Raw genomic sequence first — 13,360 nt, forward strand, 5'->3', positions numbered from 1 at the left:
GGGCCTTAGTAAATGGAGGAAAACAGTCACATATTACTTGTGTGCAGTGTAACAACTACATCTTTAGACTGAATAAGGGAAGCTTACAACCATTGCTGTAACATTTTATATGATGCATCCATTGCCCACAGGCACATGGGCGTAAGTACATTTTTTAAAGTCCTAAGCAATGATTACAAAAAAGGACTAAAACCATAAATCACCTACATGCAGGTGAGCTGAGCACTCATTTCAGTAATGGGTAGTGGTACAAAGTTTATATTCTAGGTTGGAGCAGCCCAAAGGTTCAATGAAATGGCAGAGGACACTATGAGAATGCCATGCCAAGTGTTCTGAAAAAATGGGTCCTGTCTCTGGGAGTCCTTTGGAATCAGATTCAGGGTGGAGTGGAGTGGAGTTTATCATGGTTTTTGATTCGAATCACCACATGAATCTCTGTAAAAACAGTCTTCATGATCAAAAGCTGTTTGCACACTATGAGTAAAATATTGCATACCTGTTCTGTCCTCAAGCTGAGGAGGATTGCTAGTAGCATGTGGGAGACACCTTCTCGGGAGTTTGTTCATGTAAGACTTCCGCATGTGACATGTGTGGGATGCAATATTTGAATAGGTTGTTGTATATAGAATGCAGGTTTGACTAGCACGATTGATGTCCCAGGTAAAATTCCGGTGTCAACAGTGTGATCCAAACACACCAGATTTTTATGCATGCACACCATATTGAAGTAGTTACAGGTGGGTAGCCGTGTTGGTCTGCCATAGTTGAAACAAAATAAAAAAATCCTTCCAGTAGCACCTTAGAAACCAACTAAGCTTGTTAGTGGTACTGTATGAGCTTTCGTGTGCATGCAATACCAATAACAAACTTAGTTGGTCTCTAAGGTGCTGCTGGAAGGAAGTTTTTAATTTTGTTTCCACCATATTGAAGTTACTGTATATGGCTTGTGGCTTTTGTAAGCAGCATGCTGGGAGGAAAGACAACGTCAGGTGGTGGTAGCTTCTACTTACTGGAGGTATGGTTTATGGCTTTGCCTGTTCATATCATCTGACAACTTGAGAGCTCTTGATATCATTTCTGCAAAGTGGTGGTGGTAGGAAGAGGGAAGGTAAACAAAATAAATATGTCAATGTGCCATTTCACTTTATGGATTTTTAAGTTGCACTTTAAAAAAATAATGCAACTTGGTTGCCATTCTTGTGCACAGAACGTATTTTCTGGACGGTCCTAAGTTGCTCCTAAATTGCTCATTCTCTTTTTCTCTTTTGGTCAGGCTGCTTCCAAACTATCTTTGACTTTACAACTGTTGACCTTTTTTTTTTTTTTTGCTAAGCTACTGCAGACAGCTTGGGGTCAGCACAAAGTACTAATCACAGGAGGATTATAAGCAAAACATTTCATTGTATGCCACATAGAAACCTTAAAATGGGCAGTGTATGGTACCAGCAAATTTCTAGTACTTCTATTGTATGTGGGTGTCAGAATCACTACATATATTCACTGTTCAATCATAGAACAAACAAATGATGTAGAAGTAGTACATCTTCCTTGCTTTGTTTTCAAAACTTCAGTTTGGATGCAAGTTCCCCTGATTTACAGTACCCTTCTAAATATTTAGAATTTGTATCACTTAATTCAAAACCTGAATGTTCCGTTCAGCTTAATTAAAAGCTGTCCACAATGTTTGCATATTTTTGTGTGGTGGTGGGAGGCACACTTTCTATTCTGCTACTTTTAATAATATCAAAACATACATGGGTTAAAGCAGGTAAGGTTTGGCATGTGGAGGAAGAAGCAAGGAAGAGTGTTTTCTTATCTCTTCAGGAACAGCAAACACATGAAGTTGTAAGTTTGCCTGTAAGGGATACAAGAATCTTTTGATCCTTATCTCCAGGAATCCCCAAAATGCAGTGTTGTCGACTCTACTTTAAAAATTAACATAATATATGTGTTTAAACACTTTTATTTCCTCTAGAGCAGATCTGTCCAGCCTGTGGGCCCATCAAACTGAATGCAGAACATTAGCTTGCCTCTTGCCTGCCAGCACAGCTGTTTTTGCAACAAAGAAAAGATTTATTAAGCCAACCCACAGCTTGTGATCTACTCTGGTGTGTCACAAACTGTGCAGATGTGCTCTAGATTTATACGACAGGAATGAAATATGCTTGTACCTTTTTCTTCCACTACCTGATTAGAAAAAAATGCTTTCTTCTCCTGCCTGGTGCCGGAATTCCTCTGGAGAATCGCGATGAGTTCCTATGCATTTACAATGGAATTCCCACCCATTTCAATGAATGGAATGGTTTCGTGCTTGCAAAGGGAAATGTATGCAGAACCACCTCTCTCCAGCTGAAGAGAGATGTGTGCACTTACACTGCTCCAGAACTATTAATTAATTAATTAGATTTATATACCATCCATCATAAGCTCTCAGGGCAGTCCACAGAATAAAACAAGTAAATAAGTAAAACGAAACAGCAAAACAATAACCCCCCTCCCACAGACACATTAAAAAAGGCTGCAGAATATTAATCAGCCAATATTAATTAACTAGATGAATGTCCAACTACGTGGAATGCTGGGAAGCTGTCCTGTATGCCTTACTGTTGCAGCAAGCTGTGGCGACAAAAGGACAACCTAGTCATGAATTTCTGACCCCATTTGAATAAATTAAAACGAGGCAGCAGACCCTTTACATGACAATTGTATGCTACCACTGCACAGTTTGTAATACCCAGTTGGAATGAAAAAGCAGTGCATTTGTTCAGATATACTGGTTATGAGGGCAAAGCACTGTTAAATAGTGATATAAGCAACTTAGTTTGCAGAAATAGGCAAACTGACCAAGGAGTGCCTGCCTGGGAGTGAGACAATGAAACTCTATTGTCTTTTCAATGCATGGGGATCAGGAGAGTGAGAGCCTTATCGCTGGTTGTGCAGTAGTAAACATGAAACCTTTTGGGAGGAAGGGCTGATGCAAACAATTTTGCTCTCTCCTACATTCATTCAACTGATGTGATTTAGAAGGTAAGAAGTCTTTGGGTTACGAGACAAAGTCTGGTAAATGAAATAATGAAATCTTCATTGCGAGTTATTGAAAAGATGCTTGGTATGAATTCACTGTGATCACAATTAAATATTTAACACTATATCAGGCAAGGGGAATTTTGGCAGCAAAGAAACACCATCAATGTTAGCTTTGGCCAAATTGGCCCACATGTTAATGCTGTCATTCAGACTTGACCCCATGCATGCATTCTCACAGGGGATATTCCACACTGGGCAATCTCTGTCAAAAGAGTGAGACTTAAAGTGTCACAAACTAGGGAACATTAAATGGTCTTTGCTATACCGCCTGAGTTTTTTTTTTTTTTTAAATGGGCTACTAACATTACTACCTGCAGTTTTTGTATACACACTTAACAATGGATAATTGTTTTCTCTTTCAGCCTTTCTTTCAGCTTGTAAAGTTAAGAAAACTCGGGCTTAGTGATAATGAAATTCAGCGGCTTCCTCCAGAGATAGCAAACTTTATGCAGCTGGTAGAACTTGATCTGTCTCGAAATGGTAAGCCTGAATATATGAATACATACATCTTCTATATGGAATTGTTTTAAGCATTGTTCATGGTGAGTCAAGTTTAAGAACCTCAACGTAGAACTGTTTACCTAATCAAACTGCATTTAGTCTCTCCCTACTTGGAAAAGTCACGGGTTGCATGTTTGCATCCCCCCCTCCCAATTCAAACCAACACAGGTGAAGGGCTAAACCAGCACATAGGCTCTAAGCATTAGTCTTGTTTCCTTCCTAATAGGTTGGCTTACATGCACCTTCACATTTCCAATATCGTGTAATACAGTTTCCTTCCTGGGTGATGCAATAGGCTAGGCTACACAGGCCTTTTTTGAATCCCACCATGAAATACCCATCCCCACTGCCACTTCTGAATGCACTGTGCTTCCCTTAGCCTGCCCAACAACTGCTAGGAGCACAATTTGTATGTGCAGGAAGGTGTATGGCAGTTGCGATAAAAATATTAATAGGGGAACAGTTAAGGCCAGAGGCACTAGCTTGCAAGGGCCATTGGGGGAGGGGGTCAATGTCATGCATATGATGTGACATCACACGCATGAGCATCACACCTCCAGGGCTCTAGCAGGATGCAGGAGCCTTCCTGCTTCCTTCTAAAAGTTGGATGGGCTTTGGGAAGACGGGAGGATGGATCTTGGACCCATCAGAGTCTCACGCCTCCCTCCCTAAGCTAGGCAGAAGCGTCCCAGGCTTTGGGAAGGAGGCACCATGGGAACATTTAGGGCACTACGCTAGTCCCCTTAGTCCAATGACTGCAAAGCTTTTAATATTTGATGAATTACTGTATTTTAATATTTTGCTGGAAGCCACCCAGAGTGACTGGGGAAACCCAGCCAGATGGGCGGGGTGTTGTTGTTGTTGTTTGTTGTTATGCCATGCCACTGGTACATGGGATAACTCCCCCTTTTCACCTTCTCTCCCCATCTCTTTTCCCATTTCACACATCTCTGCTTCCCAGTTTATTGTCGTTGGGGAGAACTGAGAAGCTAGGCAGGGACAGAGAGGTGCATGATGGGATTGCTGAAGACCCTCCCCATGCCTCGGGGCCAGAAAGGTTGCCTGCTCCTTGTCTAGACATTCTATTGATTGCACTGGGGCCCCTTGAAACTGCCTCTTTGAGCTGCCTCACTTGTCACTGTGGCATGTAGTGGTTTTGCCACTTCCTGTGGGAGACCAGCTGCTAGGAGGTTGAAGTGCCAGAAGAATGGGGAACTTTCATGTGATGCCCGAATACAATGCCTTGATTGTTCTGTGTGCTATGGTGGATAAGACAAAGGCAAACCATTATGGGAATGGTAGTTTTAAGCTGTCTGCATGAAGCATATAGTGCAGACAAGTCTATAGTATCAACATTTTGGCATTGGGGAATAGTGTTGGATAGCTGGAAAAATATCCTGGGTGGAACATTTTTGGGTTGAAGGTGCCAAGTATCTGACAGTGGCGAAGATTACCTTCATTGAGATACTCCAGCAGAGCGCAGTGTGTGTGTGTATATTTATATTCTGGTGTTGAAACTACATAATGTGTTTCCAGTATCTGTTTTTGAAAAGACTTTGTCAAGAGAAGTCTGACATCTGCAGAGGTCTGTTTTATATATAAAAAATTTGTATGGAGGCATCACTCACATGCTCAAAGGGTATGGATAGGCAGAATGATTGAAATTAGCAGTCCGAAATGTGTAGGTGAGAGAGGCTGCCATGAGAGAAATGACAGGAAAAAGGCATGGCAATAGTATTCTCTGTTAACTGATATAAACACTGCTAAGGAACACAGCTGTGGATCAGGAAGTCCCTGTTCTAAAATCTGAATCTATTATTAACTCGCTAAATTACGTTAGGCAATATGGAGGATAATAGTACTGGCTTAGGGTGGGGAACTAGATCATTATTTTCTCCACCCTTCTTGGGTTAGACAGGTGAGCTGCTGGGTGATCTTTTGCCAGTATAGGACTTGCAGAGCATTCCACAAATATGGAGCTTTGTAAGGGGCTTCTAAAGACCTGGCAAAGCATTTCAGCTTAGCCATGTTTTTACCTGCCCAGCAGATGGTGGTGGATGGCCATGGCTTGACTTGAAATGGACTTGCGAGCCAAGTGGGGAGGCCATGTGTGTGTGTCTCACTGGGCCTATTGGGTTATTGTAAGATTTGCAGCAAGATAATGGAAGCGAAGCACTTTGGACATTTAAAAAAGCTCAAGTCAAATGACACCATTGCAGTTGCTACTATTCTTTTGTTAGGCTGTCACATTGCAGGGGTCCCTTCCTTGAGTCTGGCAGAATAAGTCAAAAGGTTCTAATCCTGCATGTTCAGAGGACCATGCTCTAAGGGTCTCTCCAGACGTCAGTCTTGAGCTAAGTCAAGCTAGCTGGAGACAGCTGCCACACCCCTCCTGGCAAAACAAAATAGGTCTGGTTTCTTTCTTGTTCTTGGCAGCTTACTGCTGCTGCTTAGGGAAGCAGGGGTTGTACATGCAAGAGCAGCAAGGCCTCAGACCTTGGAAAACCCTAATTATGGGGAAACAGAAGCTGCTCTTTCGATTCTTGGCTGTGCCTCAGTATCTCCAAAACAACTTCTTCCTTACTGTTAAGTGTCTGTAAGGTTTAAGGATGTGTGTTATTCTTTTTCAGTGTCGCCCTTTATGCTTGGAGTTTTAAAGTGTTTGTCTAGCCTATCTCTCCCAGAGCCCATATTGCAGCAGTTTTATTTTTATTTATAGAATTATTTAAAGGCCACCCTTTTGAGCACAGCTCATCCAAACAGACTTCCATCTCATGAAAACAACACTAGAATGTGTCCTTCCCACTCCATCGATGTTGGGTTGCCCATTTGATCATCCAAATGTCTACTTTCATTGTCCCTTCTCTTCTAAAGTGTTTACATCAAGGTGGGAATCCAGTCACAGACACTATGTTGGGGTTTTAAAGGCCTGAAAATGAGTGTCCTGTCTATTGTGGACAGAGTGATACGTATCTCCTAAAAAGTTGAACCTATTGCTTTCCCAGGCACTATTTGCCTTTTAGTATTCTGGGTGTTTTGCTGCAGAGTGATAAGGAGTGAGTTCAAGAAAAGTTGAGTGAGCAGCTAAGATAGACCACTTTTTGTTGAGCATTTGCTACATTCCACACTCTCAATGTAAGACTTTCCCATTGCTAAGTAACTCTTTGATACTGTCATACTGGAATCATTGACTGTTTTTAAATTACCTGTCTTTTTAAAGCATTCATCCTGGTTTGTTGACACAAAGTTTCTGGGGTGGTTATGCAATATCCACCGTTTGTTGAGCATTCATTCTGATTTGTTTGTGGGGAGGTTATACAAAGTCACATGAAACACTTGTTATCCTATGATTTCTAGTGTCCCCCCCCCCCCGGGACTTTCCAATTTTTATTTTTGGAAGTGGCTTTGTTGTGTATTGTGGATTTGCTGGTATGTGGTTGACTTCTACTGCAAAATAACAACAGTCTAGAAGTGTCCTTCAAAGAGCCATCCCAAACTCAGTCACTTGTTTTTTCTCTCTCTTTCTAATTAAGTGGGACTGCTGTTGTGTGTTTAAGGATTGTAGTAGTATGTTTCTTAACAGGTCAACTCCACAGCTGAAGTGTGATGGAGTAAATGTTGATTCATAGGTTTACTGTTCGATGTAAATATAAAGGATGAAGAAGTAGGTAATGCGGATTAATTATTTCCTGCACCTCCCACTTTTTAAAAAAAAACCTGAAAAAAATCTTCCTTTACAGGTTTCTCAGGTGGCATTATGACATATTGCATGCAAGGGTGTGGGATGAAAGTTAGCTATATTTGTTAATACTAAACCACTTTTAAAATGGCATGCAAATATTTACACACATTTGCAAACAACTAGAGGAGTAACAAATGTTCAAGTTCAACACCTGGTAGAATGGCTAACATCTCTTCCATCTAGCTTTATTGATTTAGTTTGTTGACTTGCTTTCATTGTTCTTAGAGCTTGTGTTTTCGGTTTTTATTATGCACACTGCTTTTGATGTTTTTTCCCCTTATGAAATGGCCTATAAATTTGTTGCTTAAAATAAATTTATCGGGACTGCTACAGCATCTATATATCCTGAAGAACAGGGGTGGAGAATTTCTGACCCATGAGCCAGATGTGGCCATCTCTGCCTTGGATTCAGCTTACACTTTTCCTTCCTCAGCCCAACTCCCATGCACCAATTACCATTAAGCTTAGAAAAAAGGACCCCATTTATGCAAACGGGGACCATTTTATCTAAACCTAATTGCCCTAGGATGGCAGTGGTGATTTTTCAGGGTGGCAGCCACTGGGGAGAGGGAAGGGTTAAGCCCTCCATGCACACTGTGGCCCCTTCTGAACATTTCCCCCTGTTAGATATGGAGGAAAAGGTTGCATTTATGTCAATGGAAACCTTTTCATGCCACATCCCCTTTCCCAATCAAGTAGGCAGTGGATGAGTAGTATGTGTGAATGTAGCAACTCGTGTGTGTGTGTGAGTGTGAGTGAGTGAGAGAGAGATTGGGGAAATGAGTGGATAATAGATGAATGTGGTGTGTGTATGAAATCATATAAGGAGACAATGAGTGGGGCGACTTCGAGTCCACACACTTGTGGCTTTTGCTGATTCATCCATCTAAAATGGTAGAACTTGGAAGTTATTTGGAAATGGTGCAATGCAGCTCAGGAAGGTCATTTGTGGAGGTGATAGTCATACAGGGCACCTATGCTGGGTTAGTTTTTTTTGTACGGTTGCCTATGCTGGGTTAGTTTTTTCCTAAGCCCATACATCTTTCTCCTCTGAAATACATAGCCTAATAATGATAGCTTGGCAGAGTCTGCAGGGTTTTTTGTATTTTTTGTTTTGTTTTAAATTGCTCTCATTTGCCCTTAATGTAAACGCAGTAAGTCTTCATGATCCATCATTATGTAATTTCTCTGTACAAATAAGCTAACATTTTAAGCGCAGTTTCAAACTTCTGCCAGAGCAGAGTGGCTATGCAGAGAAAAGAAAACTTCAGCCTCTGCATATAGGAACCTCACAGGAGGAAGGGGGGGGGGGGGAGGGAAGAATATGAAGCACAATGCATCTCTGTGCACACAGGCATATATAGTCTCCCCCCCCCATGCCTCCTTCCTTGCCTCAGTGCCTCAACTCATAATGACTAGCATTTCACTTGCAGTGATTAAAGCAAAGTTATACCAAACTCAGTAGCATTTTAGTGAAGCAGTGTGAATAACTAGCATTACATTATGTTCCTAATTAAACTTGTACACTTCTTTAAGATTAGACTTTAAGATCAGCTATGGTTGCAATTCGTATTTGAAGCTGTGGCAGCAAATAATGAGAAGACAACTGTGGCTAGAAAATGGAAAAATCTTAGGCCTCGCCCGCTGTACATCCACCCCTATACCATTTTAACAGTGATGGTTAAAATGGCACATTGACTCTTGGCAACTGTTGTTCAAGGGTGCTGGAAACTAACTCTTTGAGGTGTCTCTTAACACCCTTTAACAAGCTACAGTTGTCGGGATTCTTTAAGGGGAAACTGTGACTCTTAAAGCAGTACAAGAGCGCTTCGAACATATGGTGTGCATGTGACTTTATATGCAGAAGGCTGCTCGCTTGGTTTTCTCGTTTCAGCTGGCCTAACATTCACTGACAATGCGCCTGTTTGCGCTGTCCTGTGTCACAGAGTTTATATAGCCTTGTTGTTCAGCGGTGTCTGTGTACTGACTGTTTGCCAGAGCATCTGTACGTCACATGTTTATAGAGCAGCATTCATTGGCGTTCAGGGTTTGGATATTCAAGGGGATTGAACTGGTTAACAATGAGTGTTAGAAATTAACCTTCATATTTAGCTATCATGCAAGCGCAAAACTTAATATAAGTCAGACTAAACTGTCAGGGGGGGGGGACTTTCTGACCATACAATCTGTTTGCCAGTAGAACATTCTCCCACAAGAGGTGGTGGACTCTCCTCTTGGAGGTTTTTAAGCAGATGTTGGATGGCCGTCTGTCATGGATGCTTTAGCTGGCATTCCTGCATTACAGGGGGTTGGACTAGATGACCCAGGGGGGTGCCTTCCAGCTCTGTAATGCTATGTTTTTTCTGCTTCAGCAATATTTCATTACATTCCCTATCATCTGCTACTTCTGGTTGGTTGGGGGAGTGTGTGTACGTGTGTAGATTGATATTGTCCTGCCCTGCTTTTATTGTCTAGTGTATTTTATTTTGCAATTAAATTATCATGGCAATCTATAATATATACAACTCCACCTTTTTAAACCTTGTTGAGAATCTCCTTGCCCTTTGCCTCCCATTCCACCTCCAAGGAATCTTCTGTGGTGTCCCTGAGTGCATATTGACTTTTCTTTTGAGGTCTGTGTCAGAAACTGACTTGGTTCTTCATGGCTGTGATTATGCTGCATTCCTCTTTCCAAGCTACTAAAACAGTCAGAGGCTTGTGTTCCTTTTCACCTACAGTATGTCCGTGTGTTTTAAAAAGAACGGGAATTGCATGCAAATTTAGCTGTGTTTAACACTGCCAAGGGTGTGTTAACATGAGGGTAGAGAGAAGGGTGATGTAAAACACAATGCTAGTGCAGCCACTGAAATCCCTAAATGATAGGTCTACATATAAATGCAAACCAATATCTATCATTGCTTTTAGAAAGATATTTACCAGACAGTATCTTACAAAGTTGTATTGCTTTGTAGGATCTAAAATGCACTGAAAGTGGTATTTGCTCATTACTCAGAGCAGACCCATTGAAAATAATGGTCCTAATTTAGTCATGTTCATTCATTTCACTGGGTCTGCTGTAAGTAAAGCTGAGTTGAATACCATTCTCTGATTTTGAAATAGAGATGGTATGGTAGATTCTTGGTATCTGTTTCTTACTCTTTATTTTCTCCCTTGCAGATATTCCTGAAATCCCTGAAAGCATTTCCTTCTGCAAATCATTACAGGTAGCAGACTTCAGTGGGAACCCGCTCACTAGGTAATCTTCATAAAATGGAATGAATGGTGAAAGTGCAAAAAGTGTTCAGGTCTTACAAGTGTGTGTGTAAAGGTAATCTATTTGGCTTGAATTTGACAGTTTTCTGTTGTGCCCTTCCTCTGCAGGAGCCCATCGTGGCATAAAAATACCACAAAATGCAATAATAAAACTTGACGGCAGAATCCAATACATTGCTAAATGCATGTGGGGAACAAGGTTCCCTTGCAATACGGGACTTCCAACCCTCTCTTCCTCTCATGCCTCCCTCAACCTGTTCTGGGGTTCCACTAACCTCCTGATTGAAATAGACTTAGAGGGGTAAAGGGGGTTGAAGTCCCATTGTGCAAGTGGATCTCATTCTGCATACAAAACTGCTTTGTTGAATCCCCAGTAGTTAAAAAAAAGTAATTGAAAAATGAAAAGTGGATGGACCACTTTCTGAAACACATAAACCCAATGACTGCTACTTTAAAAACAGAATTGACGAATGGTGGGAAGGCCATTAACCTTTTAGCAAAAGCCAGTGAAAAATTCGACATTTCTGTGCACCCTCTTTTTGTGGCAGCGAACTGTTGGTGCGTCTATTGGCAACTGTGTTTCTTTTGTCTGTGCCGAAGACCTGCACCCCCCAAAATAATGTGGAACATTGAATCAGATGAGCTTACACAGAAAAGAATTGGGAGCAGGGAATGAGAGAAGCCGCTCAAGAACTATTAATGATTTGTGAGACTGCTCAGGCATGTGGGCACACACCACCTCTAAACCGAGGTCATTATTTTTATTTTTTTAAGACTGCAGCAGCTGGTGGAAATTAATGGCTGAGCGTAATGCATAAATACTGAAGGAAAGTGGACAGATTTCTTCAGGAACCTCTGTGCTACTTTTTGCATGTGCTTCATCTGAGGATGCAAAATACAGGCACCTCATGACAGTTATGAATGGCTGCTGCTTTTCTCAGCAGAATGCAAGCAATTATATATGTCGGGGGTGTGTGTGTGTGTCTGCTTTGTGCATTTTATCAAGGAAAAATGGCAGTTTAAATGTGCAGCACGTGCTGCTCAGAATGATGCAACGATGCAAGGGATTAATATTTGTTACCTGTTCCAGAGTACAAAATCTCAAGTGAGAATGGGGCAAGCTGATCATGTTCTGCCTTGGATGGTCCTCTATGCTGCCTCATTGCTTTTTCAGCCCCTGAACATTTTCACATTACGATTGAGGCAAGCAGTGCAGCCTTAGTTAAGCGGCAATACTTCCTATTCTGTTTATCGATCCCTTCAACAACTAACTGCTTCCTGTTTAACACATAACGTACATTTAGACAAGAACTGAGGCTGTTTATCGCCTCCTAAGGGGCTAATTATTTACACGGAGAAAGTGATGTTAATCTTTCTTTCCCTGCAATTAAGCCCTGATTGAACTAGAGGATAATGAGAGATGATATCTAATCTGCAGCAGATTCTTGCATTGAAATGAGCTCCTGTGAATGACAGCCATCTTCCTCACATGCAGGGCTAAGAAAAGAAGACACAGCAGCTGATTGATGTTTGCCTTTTGTCAGTCTAGTTGGATTCAGTGTTGTGGCTCTGTTCCACTTTAATGAACTATTGATTTGGTTTTTTTTTTAATACAGCATGTGCTGTGTGCCTTGTTGCAGGCCAAGCTGCCTGGTTGTAAGAGAGAGAGAAGGCTTTATTTTCTCTCTCTCTCTTTGTCCTTTAGAAAACAGTCGTATGGAGAAAGCAATTCAAAGGAGGTGGTGGGAAGAAAGGCCCTTCCAACAACAACACATTTGCGAAGAAAATATATGTTAACACACACACACACACACAAAATTAACAAAACTGAACCACTTAGCACAATTTATTATGCTAAATTAGATAATTTACTTTTTCCATTTGTGTTTGGACAAACTGGCATTTTGGTTACAGGTAGGTAGCCGTGTTGGTCTGCCATAGTCAAAACAAAATAAAAAATAAAAAAATCCTTCCAGTAGCACCTTAGAGACCAACTAAGTTTGTTCTTGGAATGAGCTTTCGTGTGCATGCACACTAGGATTGCACCGGAAGAATAGCAGAGCACTGTAAACCATGCATTGCTTCTCCATGGCAAGATGCTGTGGAGAGAGAGAGAGAGGGAAATGTCCTTTTCTGCTGTCCTTGGCTGATCTGTACTTTCCTTTTTCTAGGTTGCCTGAAAGCTTTCCTGAGCTGCAGAATCTAACATGCCTTTCTGTAAATGATATCTCTCTACAAGCATTACCTGATAACATTGGAAAGTAAGTTCATTTAAAAACAAACAAAAAACATTTGATGCCTGAATTTTGTCAATGGTGGATTTTATGCATAAGCCTAAATACCTGTGAACATGGTATAGAAAACTGGTTGTCCCCCCCCCCCCCCGGATATTTTGCAAGTATCTTTTAGGTCATCTAGAGCTGGAGTATCATGGCTATCAGGTACGCTGGCAAATCTCCAGTTCAAATTTGCATCCCACCATCAATTCATTAATGGCTTTTAGCCCTTATTTTAATGCAGAATTCTCCTTCTCTTGTATGAAGTAAGTCTTCTCTCTCTCTCTCTCTCTCTCTCTCTCTCTCTCTCTCGCTTTCAACATATGTGAACAAATACAACACTTCAGGCTGGAAGAATGCCTTGTATAAAAAAAAAACCTCACCTAAAATTCATAACATTCAATATCTCATGGAGATAGTGTCCCATTTCAGACAAAATGAATGCTCATGATGATTTAGAATAATGAGCTTTCCTCTCTTC

The 13,360-nt window shown here is 41.2% G+C and overlaps 1 protein-coding gene across 1 annotated transcript in view; it reads left to right on the forward strand.

The window, feature by feature from the left end:
* LRRC1 (leucine rich repeat containing 1) overlaps nt 1–13,360 on the forward strand; it is a 57,125-nt gene that overhangs the window by 14,346 nt on the left and 29,419 nt on the right. The window contains exons 2-4 of the mRNA XM_033143158.1: nt 3,450–3,567; nt 10,508–10,586; nt 12,775–12,864. Coding sequence (XP_032999049.1) covers nt 3,450–3,567; nt 10,508–10,586; nt 12,775–12,864 — 287 coding nt within the window. The remainder of the gene's footprint in view (nt 1–3,449; nt 3,568–10,507; nt 10,587–12,774; nt 12,865–13,360) is intronic.

Source organism: Lacerta agilis, chromosome 3, assembly GCF_009819535.1.
Source record: "Lacerta agilis isolate rLacAgi1 chromosome 3, rLacAgi1.pri, whole genome shotgun sequence".
Taxonomy (NCBI): domain Eukaryota; kingdom Metazoa; phylum Chordata; class Lepidosauria; order Squamata; family Lacertidae; genus Lacerta; species Lacerta agilis.